Raw genomic sequence first — 15,079 nt, forward strand, 5'->3', positions numbered from 1 at the left:
TTCTTATCAAGCCACTGCACATGCACAATAACCTAGACAACTAATAAAACACAATACTTTTATACAGACCTTTGTAATACAAATATACACATAATTACAAATTGAGCTTAATTATTCATAGTCAATTTTGGCTCTTACAGGTTGACCTAAAAGGGGCAACTTCAACATTGGTCTTGCAGCTAAGTGAAACACCATGCACACACAGACTTGAATATAAAATACTTTGAAATATATCACAAAGGTATGTAAAACATGTACTTAAACCCCTTACACAAGCTCATATAAAATATAATGTGTATATGTACATAAGCATAAAATATAACACATCCGACCATCATCCCCCACCCATATTATGTGCGAGTATTTAACAGTTAGGGGTCTCCACTGCAATGATCCATGCTGGATCATGTTGAGATGTTTTGACCCCCATAACATTTGGCTGATGACCAAAGGAATAATTTTGCAAATACAAGCAGCCAAATAAGGACTCTCCACAAGTGATTGTTCTCACTCTGAGATATGGTGAAAAGGTTCCGCAATGTCACATGATCTCAAAGCTTAGATTAGTCATAGCTAAGATGAGGTGTTTTAGGTACCTGGTGAGGATGCGGCGCTCTCCAATGTGCTGATTAAGCAGCTGTCAGTGAACTGAACCTGTTTAACTATTAGATCATATGAGTTATTTCTCTTGGTTGCTTGTGTATGTGCCTTGCCTGATAATAGGTAGCTATTGATAAAGGTTGACAGTTTGGAGTATAATTATATCCTGTTTGAAGCTTTCTGCACTGTCAAGTGATCGCCAATGTTGTAGTTTAGTCATCTCAGTGGCTGAAGTGTTTATTGTTATGCCAAGAAAATTAAGTAAATTTTTCAGTACATCCTCAGTCTCCTTTAACTGCACTTGAGTTTGTGACTGACTATTTTTTTTACACCTTCCTTTGGAGGAGTGCTGGGTATGACCAGCTGGAAGGAGACCCCGCGATATCTTTTTGACTGGTCTGGGAAAGCGTGGGATTCCCAAAAGAGCTGGAGTAAAAACATGTTTTGGCAACGCAATGTATCTGAAAATAGAATATGCATACATTTCATTAATGGTGTGGACACGCACACGCACATGCGCATGCGCACACGCACACGCACACGCACACGCACACGCACAAACACAGAAACCTTTCCTGCAGCTTTAAAGTTTCATTAGGCAACTTAACAGCTATCTTAACTGAGAATTTCCCATGAAATTAATTTTTCATTGTATTAAAAAAATTAATTTGGATGAAACCATCTCTTGAGTTTCAAAGTTGGTTACGTTAATTAACTGTGACATGTCCAGGTCAAAAAGTCTTACAAGAAAAGTAGAGCGCAGAATTCACTGTCAGCATATGAGACTGCATTTGTACCTTAGATAACATAAACAATAGCATCACATATTATAGCCTACTAAAAAGCATGTTTACAAAAATGACTGACTTTCCTAAAAGCATTGACCTCATAAAAGCAGTGGATTTGGATGTTTGATCCTAAATATTCCAGGGCTGTGTCACCTTCTGAAACGAGTCACTTTAAAGCACCTTTCAAAATGTGGCATCCCATAGCAATAGGAACCCTACACAGTGATGGCAGTCATGTTAATCCACTGTTGATCTACCCTGGGATCAAGCTGTTCCGAAATCAATAAAACCATGAAAGCTTGCCTTCTGGTCTTCATCACATCCTTTACATCCTCTAGTTAATACAGTTTGATACCGTGCAACTGGTGTGTCGCTTTGGTGTCAGATGAATGTGAAAAAAGAAACTGTGGTCATGTACATTTTCTGAATTGAGTCAAATCCCAACACCGGAACATAACCACATAGGCCAAAAAAGGATGGTTAAGTGTTTTAAATCATATTTAGAAACAGAAAATAGAAGGTGAATAAACCACATTTTACATCTTACAAATATTCATATGTTGTTCAAAAAGAGCTGAAATATTATATTAAAAACAACTTAAATAGACCAATAAGGATTTAGAGTAGTAACAAGTTGTTACCTTATTGCATTACTAATATTTAAAATATTCCTACAGGGTTTTACAGAATCCCTGTAATAGTTATGTACAGCTGTATGTGTATTTTATGTGTAGCCTATTACAGTAAGTTCACAGACAGTTCACCCACCATCCTACCTATGTATTTTTTCTTATGTATACCCCTACAACATCTCTGCTAGTGAGTGCCGACCTCCCCCCCCCCAAAAAAGGGGGATGAGGCTGGATTCCACTCCATATTTTGTGTCCCGCTTTGCCTGGTCGGTGAATCTGATGTGAACACAGAGCGCTCCTCTCCACACAGCATTTCCTCTTCAGCAGAGCGATCAGGGGCTTCGTCTGCTCAGCGAAGTTGAGTCAACACGCCGGGAAACGCACTGCATGGATTCATGTGGCACCTCCACACTCGCAGTCCTATTTTTCTGCGGCGCCCGGGGACTTTGAATCATTATTGGTTGCACTAGAAACCCGTTTTGCTTTGGGAAATGTGTTGGTAGATACTAATTAGTCATTAATTACCTGCGGATCTACTGCAGGGAGTTATTTTTTTTTAATTTTTTTTCACGGATACGGCAGAGAACCTTAAACAAAAAGGATCTTCACAGAAGTGAACAATGCTCCGACTAGAGACCATCATTTGCACTTTTTCTGTGCTGTCTGTTGCAGCAAGAGCAGATTTTAAGGCACGGAACTGCAGCGATGTGAAGGAAGCTTGTATCGGGAAAGGCTTCAGCTTCGCACATGTTCCTCTTCAGGAGATCCCAGGTAAGGCTGGACGAAGTGCGACCCGTCAAGTAGGAGCACGTCCTGCCAAATAGAGCAGTATAGATAACCTCGGGAATAAACAGGCTCTTGTGTAATACACGCGTCTGTATTTAATGTTAGTTAAGCTCTGGAGGGAAAAGTTAAGAATCCCCAAATATGCCATTGCAACTCATTTATGATGCAAAGTCATTCCTACATTATTACTATAGGTCTTTGATTGGATGCTGCAGGTGTAGCCTGCTATACAGCAGCACCTCAACCACCTGTCACTCTGTGAGTTGCAGCGAGTCTTAAGTTTGAAACAATAGTCCTAATTGACCTGATTGGATGGCGACAAACAGCTGGTGCAGCCTCCTGCATCAGTGAGTTACAGGCCTGTTGTTATCAGAAAACCACTCATTTCAAAAGCCTGAACCCAGCTCTCCGTTAATGTGAGCTCATTTACTGATTATATATTCATGCTGCGACAACAATATCCTATCAGCCAGCATCAATAGGCTACTGGATGTGTAAAGAGTCCCCCAGGCAGCTTAGGGTAAGATCTGTGTCCAGTAGAGGTCTGCGACTGTGCTAACAAAGCAGAGATAATGAATGATCAACTGTGCAGATTAACTCCTGTCCTGCGAAAATTAAGTGATAAGGTGAAATGGAACTGAGGGTTCTTGCAGTGCTTCAGTAGCAGTCCATAACCATGAGTCAACTACATAATTACAGCCACTACTACCCTTTGGAGAAGTTATTTCAAATACCTTACATAATGAATGTCACATTTAGTGTAAAACATGCAGAGATAAATGATAGCCTACAGGTTTAGTAATGTAGTAACATTTTTCATAAACAATTTTCCAAATACATATTTTAGATGAAAGTGGATATAAATACATTCTGTTTTAGCAGTTCAGATCATTTAATACAATGACTCATGAAACGTCTTAAACAATGTTTTACTGCAATAACATTTTATATAATAATTCCTAAATAGTATTCTGTGATTTCACATGGTCAGTGAAAGCCATTTACTTGGCACATTATGTCTGCATCTGAAGAAAAGTAATTAGGAATAAAAGTTTTTTTGTTATGTTTTTACATTACCCCCAGCTGAGTTGTCTCTCCAGGTCGTCATTGTTGTGCTTCAGGGTCAATCATTCTCTCTATAAAGCAGGAAATCTGGCACAAGTAAAAGGCTGCATATTTGATAACAGGCACACCTGTTCAGAGATGGGCTGAATAACCAACTGATTAAATCCTTTGGATCCATGTCCCTGACATCACAACTAATCTCCCAAATGAGTGAAATTTCAATCTCATCTCTGAACGTTGTCACACTAAATAAACGTCTTTTGATGTGGTCTTTGAACGAGTCATAACCTTACGTGTCTGCCGGAGAGACAACGCATTATCAACACCTCAGCAAATTCGCACAGTGATGGGCATGCCCTTCAGACTCGTGATTTATTGCCTCTCACTCATGCAAACAATAATGGAGCTAAGTTATTTCTTAGATTAAGTAAAGGTGGAAATACCTTTTGTTTAAAATTACAACATCTTCTGATCAAAAAGTAAAAATCAAAGATCAAAAGCAGGAGCAGAAATACATCTTCACCGTTTAAACTCTGGAGATTAATATAATTAATAAATTTGATCTCATGGATGGTACTTTACTTTTCTGTACTATTTCCATTGGGTCTATTGAGAATAGAGTAGTTGCTTAGGTTTAGTAGTTTTATTTTTGGATAAATCTGGCATTGCCTGCTTTGATTTATCATTTAAGTATGTCCTTCCTCTGATTAAAGTGCACACAATCATAGTAGAATTACTGTCTATTAAATTGTCTATAAAGGACAAAAAGAGAACACTCTATTGTGGTACAATTGTTTGCATTTTGGGGGTTTTGCTGACAGATTGCAACATAAACACTGCACACAGACATTTGTGTAGCCTTTATTCATCATTCTCATGTAGCAGGTTTGTAAGTAGCTTTTTAGGAGCTGCCGTGTGGCAGATGGGGAGCATCTTCAGTGACGAGAGGACTTGGGAGTTGATATTCCAGTACTTGCAGATTAGTTAGTCCTTGTGGGACTCAGTGTAGCGGGGCTCTTAAAGCCTCCCGTATAGCTTATTGTTTCTGTCAGCCTTACAGCTGCCATCACACTCTATTCACTCACTGATGATTTGGCAAAAACGTCAACCTTCGTGTTACTGGTCCACCTTTATAAATGGCTGCTCTTTGCTGTTTGATTTCTTAAAATCTCTGTCGTTATCTGAGACTTCAACAGTAATGACGGGATGTGTGTGTGCTCCCGCTGCTTTTGATGTAAGATGCCATTAGAGACCATGTTAGACATCAAATGAGATAGACTCCACTTCACATTTCTCTTATGAAGTTACATATATGCCACATTTTCTGACATACATTATCTGTTTAAAGTTAATCCTATTATACTGGCTAATTCCTAATCCTATTTATGTTAATAAATGCTATTAGTTTCCATTAAGAGCTATTTGCCTTTTTCAGATTTGACTGTTTTTGTTGTTGTTGCCTTTCACATTATGATCACACTGTATGTTATTTTTCCCAATATAAAGCACTCATTACAAACATTAGAAATATAATAGAGAAATAACAGCAGGGTATTATTGCAGGAGTATTGCACTCCATCCGTTGCCATTTAGACTGCTCAACCACTGCAACAATGTTTTTCACAAAGCTAAAAATGAAAAGCTTACAGTCCCATAGTTTTGGTGTTGTGTTTGGTCAAACAGAAGGAACCAGGTCAGGTGGAATGACAGCAGTGGAGTCAGTGTTATTGACAAAAATGTTGTTATGATCCAAAGCCTAAAGGCTCAGTTGGTACAGTAATTCCACAAGACTTAGGCAACGCTTCTGCCTGCTGACCAGTCCAGACTGGAGGCTGTCAACAGCTATGTGGTGAAGGTGTTTTAAGCGACGGGTGCATGGACTTGTGGATAGCTCTAAAAGTCTTTAAGTGTCTGTGCATCTGAAACAAGGATCTGGTTAAAGATCAGACCTGCACTCTGCAGTCTTGCCCCTGTTGTCTCAGTTTCCACTCAGTCAGTGGATTACCCAACGTCTGAGACAAGATGGGAAGATATGGAAAGTGAGTCACGCAGCACACTGCTGGATTCAATGGAACTTCTTAACATGCCATACTCTATGCTATCATTTGACGGCCAGCTCTGTTTACTCCCAGCCAGGAGATGGAGAAGGGACAGAAATAACGGCGCTGATATTTTATGTGATCCTTGGCGGCCTGCACAACGAGGCAAATGTTCTCTGCTGAAGCGTGTAATGTGCCCAGGTTCTCTACTGTCATGTAATGGGATGGAGAGGATTAAAAAAGGGCTAAATGGGAGTGCCTGCAGAGGCAATGGCCAGGTGACTTTGTTAGCCTCCGCAGCATACGCCACTGTTGCTGTGATGTATCGTCAGATTATTATGACCTCCCTGTCACTCACACATGTGGAGAGATCTGGGAGTCCTGAAAGGTATTGCAGCTTTTGATGTGTTTGTGTTGTGTTTTTCTGCATTTACATTTCAATCGACAAACGATAAAATTGCAGATAATTGTTTTTTTGGGATTGGCTGTTTTGTTTGAGTTTGTATATGGTAGCACCACTATTTGAGGCTGCATTCTTCTACGTATATAATGTAATGTGAATGTGTCCTACTGAGAATCCAAGGGGGGCACTATCAGGGAGGAAGAATCCAAACAATCATCATTTTTCCCGCGGCAGAGGGGATTTCTCAAACGCTGCCTCCATCTCCATGTCATCAATCATGCTCATGAATGCCAAAATGGCCTCATGATGGGCTTTCTCTGCAGGTGTTCCATCTGAGAGCTGTAGGAAACATTGTGTCCCGCAAATGTTTTAGGGTTCCAGCATTAGAAGGAGAACAACACAACACTCAAAGCATATCAAAGCATAGGTTATTTGTATATATATTTCTTTTTCTTTTCTTTTTTACGTTTGTAGTTCCCTTTTTAAATTGATGAGATACAATTTGCTTTACCATTTTGTATGATATTGTATGCAGAAGTGTATGAGGTACACCTGTACAATTCAATGCTATCCAACTCATTAGTTCTGCATTAAATACCCTGAAACCTTATTTTTTCAGTTAGTGTCTTACTATGAGCTGTGTCAGACTGGCCCTTATCCCGAAAACAACCTATAGGTTGATTGTGAAAGCAGCTAATAACTCCCCATAATTATATTTCTTGTTAGGCGGCAACATCTCATTGCTGAAGTAATTATCGCGAGCAAACGAAGAAGCGAGGTGACAAAGTATAAGAGCGCCAAATTCCACGTAAGGAGGCAGGTTGGGGTGGTGGATGGGTCAAACAAACACAGGACTTTCACTCAGGACACCGGGATTCATGCACCGTGTAAAACCATAAGTCAATTGTCACTTTTTAAAATTAACTGACTTTAACCCTTACTAAGGACTTTTGTTGCCTAAACGTAACTAAATTAGTTCAGTTTTACAACGTTAACTACGCGTTTAAAACTGTGCCCATTATGTTAAATAGAATGGTCACATGATTAAAATTTCCACCACGGTCACGTTATGGTCACATGTTTTAAAACGGCCCCTGTGTGTCCTCATTTGCTCTAGCCGCGAGAGGTCGCTGCCTAACAGGAAACGTAATTATGGGTCTTTATGAGCTGCTTCCATAACGATCATATATGTTGTTTAGGGAGCCTTGACAATTGACCTGTTCTGTTATTTAATTATTAGAATCTGTTGGCCGTGGGGTCCAACATAAACATAATATTTTCTGCCAAAGTTTTCTTTACTTCACATTTCTTCACGTTTTTTTATTTAATTTTTTTAAGATAATTTTTGGGGATTTTCTGCCTTTTAATGGATAGGACAACTAGGTGAGAAAGGGGAGAGAGAGGGGGTAGACATGCAGGGGGGGGACTGATTACCCAGGACCCTCATGTGAGGAGGGCCCAAAAATATGCTAGAATGAATAGCTGTGGATGCGGGGAAGGGCCCCCTTTCCACAGGGCCCATCATTTTGTGCTACACCCCTGGCCCTTACTATTTATGTTGTTGTATGTTGTCAGCATTGTCAATCAAATCTGATCCAACCACACCTACACATCCCTAATGAAGCTGATTAACAAATGGGAGTTTTTGAGGAATTAACTCCAAATAACTAATAACTAAGAATGTTTTTTGTCTTTTTTACCCAAATTTAACTTTAATGTTGCTTATGTAGTCATGAATATTTTAAGTTTTATAGAGATATTTTTATTTGAAACCATGTTTTCAGGGGTTTTAAATCATGTGATTGTGAAGCTAATGTGCAGTTGACCTTATGTCAGAGATGTGTCATCTTGATCTTGGTTTATACTGGACTTAAGTAAGTAAGTAAAGTTTATTTGTATAGCACCTTTCACAGATAAAAATCACAAAGTGCTTCACAATAAAATGCAATATGACTTCATTATATTGACCTTTCTTTACATACATGATGAGCAGAGGTGTATTTAATAAACTGTTGGTAATGCAGTTTTCTTCCATTCTTTGTACATACTGTATCTGTTCCTTTATTATATGTTGGCTTTAATTCATCATCATCAGATATTCAAACTACCTCCATCACTGTCAGTTGTATATGGGCCATTTGATTTCTTCAAATGCAATATAGAAGCGTACCACTTGCATGATCACCTTCATAGCGCCATGCAATTAGCTTATTTTTTCTGACCAACAGTGCAAAACCCAAGTTATTTCATTCTGTCAGTCTGGAACCTGCAGTCTATGCACTAATGCTCCCAAAAAGATGTCTGTTGATTTTGATGTGTCTGGGTTTCTACAGAAAAGGAGGGAAACTCATGCCTCCAGGGTTACTCTTTTTCTTTCTTTTTTTAATACTAAAAGTAGTTTCTGGAAAATATTTCTAAACCCTAATCCTGTCTGTGACCCACACTTTCTGTTTATTCTGTTTGTGGCCTTCAGCAGGGTTTATGTCCAACTTTCTCCTGCTCATAACCCTGGTTGCTGAAATGTTAATACAACACACACTTTAAAATCAGGCAGTTAATTTACAGTGCACATTATGTGAAGAAGAAAATCATTATTCAGATGTTTTAAGTTGTCTTTAATTTGTTTCAATATAGCAACAAAGTTTTTTGTAAATTCTGAATACATTAAGATTGAAAACAAAAACATTAAAAGAGACACTTGGTTATTGAAGCTTCACCAAATACTGTAAGCCTGACGTGCCTTGTTTATACCGCTGATATGCAGTGGTTATCATAAAGGTTACTGAAGGAATGATGGTGAAAACACAGCCATAAAGAATTATTGTTTGTCAAACTCATTTGAGATAAATCTACTGTGAAAAACAAGGAAAATGGATTGAAGTGATTCTCCTGAGACGGCATGGCAATAGCTGTTTCATGGTTTAAGAATCATTTGAAATGTGAAAGAATGAGTGCTCCTGTTGTCAACAAGAGATTGAATAGATGTTATTTTGATCTATTAGTTCCTGTCAAAAACTGTCCAATTAAATTCTAACCTGGAGCCACTGAGAAAGGGCTTTTTCATTCCTCATTTAACAAGCTGGTATAAACACATTTCCTCTAAACTGATCCTGTTTTTAGTTCTTTTTTTTTCTTTCTTTTTACTTTTGACCAGTACAGACTACACATACTGCATAGATGCCGGATTTGTTACAGAAACAGAAGCATTCAACTCCTTTTGGTGGGTTACATTTTATTGTAATCTGTTTCAACCAAGTTTAATTGATACAGTGGACATCATTCTGTTCACATTCTAAACTCAAAATGGATGTTTTCACTTCTTTAGATTAAAGTGAAAGGTATGGAGGTGTTACCTTCCTTGGATACATTGTGAGATTGACTGTCTCGTCTGCAAATCCTAAAATGCCACAGGAGATAAGTTCTGTATGTGTAATATTATCAATATATAGATGACTGCAGTGGCGTAACGAGCCAACACCGGGCCCCTATGCAGGATTATCAAGGCAAGCTCCCCTACTACAGCACGTGATGACGGCGCAATGTCCATGAGTAGGCTACCATGAATAGGACAGGATAGGATCATAGAGACAAAGCATATAAGAGATGAGATGACTGACAAAATCAGGAGTAGCCTACGCGCCACAACAACAACAAAACAACACTGGTGAATGTGCACATAACACATGAAAAAACACACAAGGGCAGTCCTTCCAGGATTTCACGGCCTTTTTTTGAGATTGTTGCGGCCCAAAATGCCTGATTTCACGGGAGCTTTTGTAAAAAGAATTGCGATAAAAGTTGCGATGTCTTTTGTATGTTTGTTGCAATGAAGTTGCAAAAGACAGTGAAAGTTGCAAAAAAAGTTGCAATTTATTTTTTATAGTTCTTTAAAAATAAAAAGGAAACTTGTTTTTTCGGGAGAATAATAATTATTACTATTAATCAATTACTCTGGGCTGAGATTTCCTAGGAACCTTAACAAAAAGGCTCAGGATGCTGTAAATGTTGGTATAATATGAAAATGGCTGCTGGATTTAAGACAAAAAATAATGTATTGAATGAATCAAATATGAACATATATGTCACTGTCAGGGGCTTGTTGATCTTTACATTGTTAGTTAATTTCCTGTCCTGGCCACACACACACACACACACACACATTCATACGGTTTGATAATGTACTACAGTACCCTGATTGGTCCGGCCCCGTAAGCACCGCTTACCCTGCTTACCGATAGTTACGCGTCTGGATGACTGCCGTTATTATTCAGACATATTTGGCACATATCTACTACTTGATATCTGACTACCTCATGTGATTCTATTTTTATTTTATTTTTTTAGAATTGTTGTTTCCAGTATTTGACACAATTCCACTGTCTCTTTTCAAGCTATCACTGCCTTTTCAGAAAACAATCCTCAGGATCAATGTGCGTCTCTTCATTGACATGAGGACACAAGGATCAAATATAGGCTTTTGGCTGTGACGTATAGCTGGTACCTTTCCCCGACACTTCGTCTGCCTGTCATAACCTAGCCATCATGAAACAAAGCCCCCCTCGAATGCCGCGCCGCTGTCATTGGATCTATCTTTAGCCACACGTCTGCCACTCCTGTCTTGTTGACAACGTCTGACTAGACATGATGTGCAACTGGAGAGGATGCTTGCCTTTACACGGCTCCTTTGGGCGCTTCGGTGTGGCATTTTCCAGCAAGCCGCCGTGGGGAGCTGCGTGTTGTGCAGTTGTGTCCTCACCCTCTCACTTAAGCAGTCTGCTGACCTGAGGACACTTGCACTGTAACAAGTTAGCAGGGCTAATAATGTCCACTGTCTGTACACTAAGCTGTAAATGCTGAGTGAAAGGTAATGATCAGTGCAGGTCTCAAGGCCCTCCAGGTCTCCAAACAGCCACCAGCTGCTGCCTGTAGTGCAGTCCTCTGCCATGCTCCACTTAGCAAGTTGACGCAGGAGAGAGTGGCTTGCTTGCTCACGTCTCATTCTCAGGGGCTTCGAGGCGTGCTGCCCATGTGGATTGAATATCCACACTAGCCATCTCATGCCTCCACTAGGATTGTTATTACATAGTCCTCAATAAATATCAAAGCCAGACATAGTGCTACATATGCTGATTATGCGGTACTTGTGCTGCACATGGTGTTAGGGAAATCCATACATTAATCTTAGCTGTAATGATATTGGTGCACCTTGCAGAACGATATGGTACATGAATATTCCATAGCTGTTACCCTTGGGGTCAAACATATTGTACTTTTTGGTTGTATATATATCTTCTTGGCAAAGATTTATATGATGAGAAAGCTCTAGTCTTTGTGTATTGTTTTATATGGAAGGGGATTGCCTCACTGTACAACGTAATGCAGGGCTGAAACTAATTATTAATAATCTAGAAATGTGTTCAATCACCTTTATCTCTTCTGTACTAGAATACACAGACTTTTCAACTTTGAACCCAAGGGAGTAATTGTAGCTTCAGAGACAGTTCTATGTTCAAATGTCAGTGTGAAGCCCAGTTTTGAAAATATATTTATATATATATATATATATATATATATATATATATACAACAACTTCTTCAAAGCCTCTTGAAAATGTTTCTTCTGCAGTCACAGAGGCCAGCTATGCATTTATATTTCCTTCCGCAAAGAGATTTCTGTCGTACATTTAAAAATATTGAGTCAGACCATTGAGTCAACACAGCGTTGTTTTATCATGCACACAGCCTTGCACATGGCATGTTGCAGTGGAATATCTTGACATATTCAAAAAAGAAAATACTGACACATGTGCTAGGAGAATGAAACTGTTCCAACATCTTTATTCCTGTCCTTTTTCCCTTCACGCTGACTCTCCTGAGGATGAAGAATACCATCATACCATTGTACTGTGCTGCTTTTGTGTAGACTGTTTTATGTCACTGAGAATTCATTTCCTCTTGAACCTGTCCTCATTCACCCAAGGACATACACTCCTCTGTAACAGCATCCCACAGTTATTTAAAACACAAACATGCCTTTTATTATGACTTCTGACATGACCCAAAATGTGATAGGAATAATACCATTCAATTGTGATTGATGCAAGTTCTAACTTGAGCGAGAAATTTGGCTATTCTGTACACAAAACCCTCTAGAGACATTATTAAGAATGTCAAGGAAAGACTGTGGAATACATTGATTTATAGATCCATGATGCTGATGTTCATATGCATTCAATTCTATCCTCATGTGGTTCCTGAGAATCTGATCTCATTGTAGTTTTCTTAGTTTTCTTGCCAAAGTCTGATAGTCCATCAGTTAGAGGACATGTTCCAGTGTGCAATAGAGTGAGGGGTGAAAATGAAACTATGTATATTAAGTGCCTTGGATGTCTGAGAGTGCATGACATTGAGTGAATATGATGAGTGTTGGATAGAACAGTGATTTATAGCAACCTCTAGCTAACCTCTTGATTTATTTTCAACAAGGAGGTAAAACGATTGAGCAAACTTAGTATGTTTTTGGTCTGATATAATGAGATCCTTACAAGGTATCGTTTCTAGATGTGATGATGCTTATGAAGCCAGAAAATAATTTGCATATCAATGTATTCATACATACAGCTATATCATCCAACCACTTACTTCCTTGCAGTTTGACTAATTCCTTGATTTATTTGATGATGCATTTGTTCATTTACTTATAGTTAGCCTGTCCATGCATGCCTCCCAAGACATCACAGCTAGCGAGTGTCCTTAATTTGATTCTCTGCAATAGTGTTTTAAAGTGCATATTGCTTTATGTTTGTGTCGGTGCTATGGATTCAATGATGTGGCTAAAATAACCTGAGTCTCACAGAGGCCAGCCTAAATCTCTTTAGCTCAGACTTTGCAACAAGATATTTTTCAGGGAAAATCATTTGAGCCCATCAGTTACATAGAAGCTCTAAAGAAGTTGAATAGAAGCTGTCTATATGATAAAAGAATTGAGCAGCACTGTATTTTTGGAGTTGAAATGAGTGTAATATTTTGTGTGCAGCTTTGACTGGATGAAGGCTGATTCTGATGCCCATCTGGTAAGGTAGGGAATTAGATCAGCCTTGGACAGCCTTTTTCTTGGGTAGACTATAAGCAAACATCAACTGAGCCATTTCAGTCCACAGTGAGCAAAACAAATAATTAATCGAATGAAGTAATTATTTAAATAAGTAATTAATTAGTCAAAAATATTTTTTTGCATTCTGTTGTCTCTGTATGAGCTGGAGCACCAATGAAGCAATAAATCAGAAAACATTTCCAGAGCTTGTGAGAATGGCAGATAAAATGCATGATTTCAACAATGTGGTTCGGTAGGAAAAAAATGGGCAGAAACTTGGACTCACTTTACTTGGAATATTCTGGAACAAGAGTAAACGTGTTATTGTGTAAGGAAATAAGCTGTGACAAACCCTGACTAAAATATTAACAAGTTTAATGACTAATAATAAAGATGTCCAGAGATTTTGTTGACAAAAATTAACCAAACATATGAAGGAGTTCAGACTTAAACACAGGACTCTAAACCCAAGAAGGAAGTGTAGAACTATATTTAAAAGAAAAAAAAAAATATGCCAGAATTCAGAAGACTTCATAGTTGCTTTTAAGTGATGAAGTGATGTCACAAGGAAGAAGAAACTGCATAAGCAATGTTGATCTCATTAGGTCCGAGTGTGGCTTCAAGTGTGAACTCATACAGTTTGTCAGGGGGAACCAGGGGACACAGCAGATGGTAGAGTACATATGCTGTGGGTCTCTTTGGCCAGGTACACTGATGAATACTTCCGAGAGTTGGCCTACCTTTGCTGGAATGCCCAGGAACTTGGACAATAATTTCTCCCGGCTAACTCATAAGTTTGTAAAATATGCTAGTCATAATGTATTATAGACTAAAAAACTATTGGGATTGACAAAGCATATTGAAAACAACTGAAGTACTTCTTAAGTCATGTTCTAATTTTGCTCATAAGGACATGAAAGCGTGAACTACTTTTTGATTGCATCCTTCTCTATAGTAGTCTTCCCTACTAAATGTATTACATTTAATTTGCTTCACCTGTGCAAGAATGATCATAGCAACCAAATAGATTAGTGTGGAAACACTTGCATGCAAAGTTGACGCTGATCTTAACGCTGGGCTTAGGTGCAAGGCTGCGACAGCTGAATGTGACAGACCTTAACTAGGAACAATGATGTGTTAATGTGTGTAGTTTTGAAATGGTAATTTCCTACACAACATATTATTGTGGAAGGGGAATGGGGGAGCAGGGAAAACCTTGGAGTTTCAGTATTAACACTGAGTCAGACAGCTATTTCTCAGTGACATAGAACTTGCATTGGTGTGACTGAAGCAATTACAGAAATAGCGGGTTTTTAAAAGGCACAATGTGGAGATGTTTTTTAAATGTTATTAACTATTCCTTTATAAATAATGAACATGAAACATAAAAGCAATAGTGAGTATATCTAAAAAAAAAAAGAGACAGGAAAAAAACTATTTAAACATTAAATTAATGATGTAGGATTATTACATAGATTCCCGTCAAGAAGGTTTACAAGTACTTAATTTCGAAGGATGGGGAAATGGTTACAGCTATGGAAATCCCAGTCATATTGTATTTGTATTGTATTATAAAAAAGATCAATACTGAAATCCTACTATTAAATGGCAGGTATGCATTGTAAAATGTGAGCACATCTCAGCAGGAAATATATATTTTTTGTAGAGCTTCAT

At 38.5% G+C, this 15,079-nt stretch overlaps 1 protein-coding gene across 2 annotated transcripts in view; it reads left to right on the top strand.

The window, feature by feature from the left end:
- The first annotated feature begins 2,297 nt into the window (after window positions 1–2,297).
- The window catches only part of LOC114564000 (glypican-6), a 90,789-nt gene continuing 78,007 nt past the window's right edge, over window positions 2,298–15,079 (top strand). For both annotated transcript variants that reach the window (XM_028591087.1, XM_028591088.1), the window contains exon 1: window positions 2,298–2,791. In XM_028591087.1, coding sequence (XP_028446888.1) covers window positions 2,641–2,791 — 151 coding nt within the window. In that variant the 5' untranslated portion in view covers window positions 2,298–2,640. The remainder of the gene's footprint in view (window positions 2,792–15,079) is intronic.

This window comes from Perca flavescens, chromosome 11 (genome assembly GCF_004354835.1).
Source record: "Perca flavescens isolate YP-PL-M2 chromosome 11, PFLA_1.0, whole genome shotgun sequence".
NCBI lineage: Eukaryota > Metazoa > Chordata > Actinopteri > Perciformes > Percidae > Perca > Perca flavescens.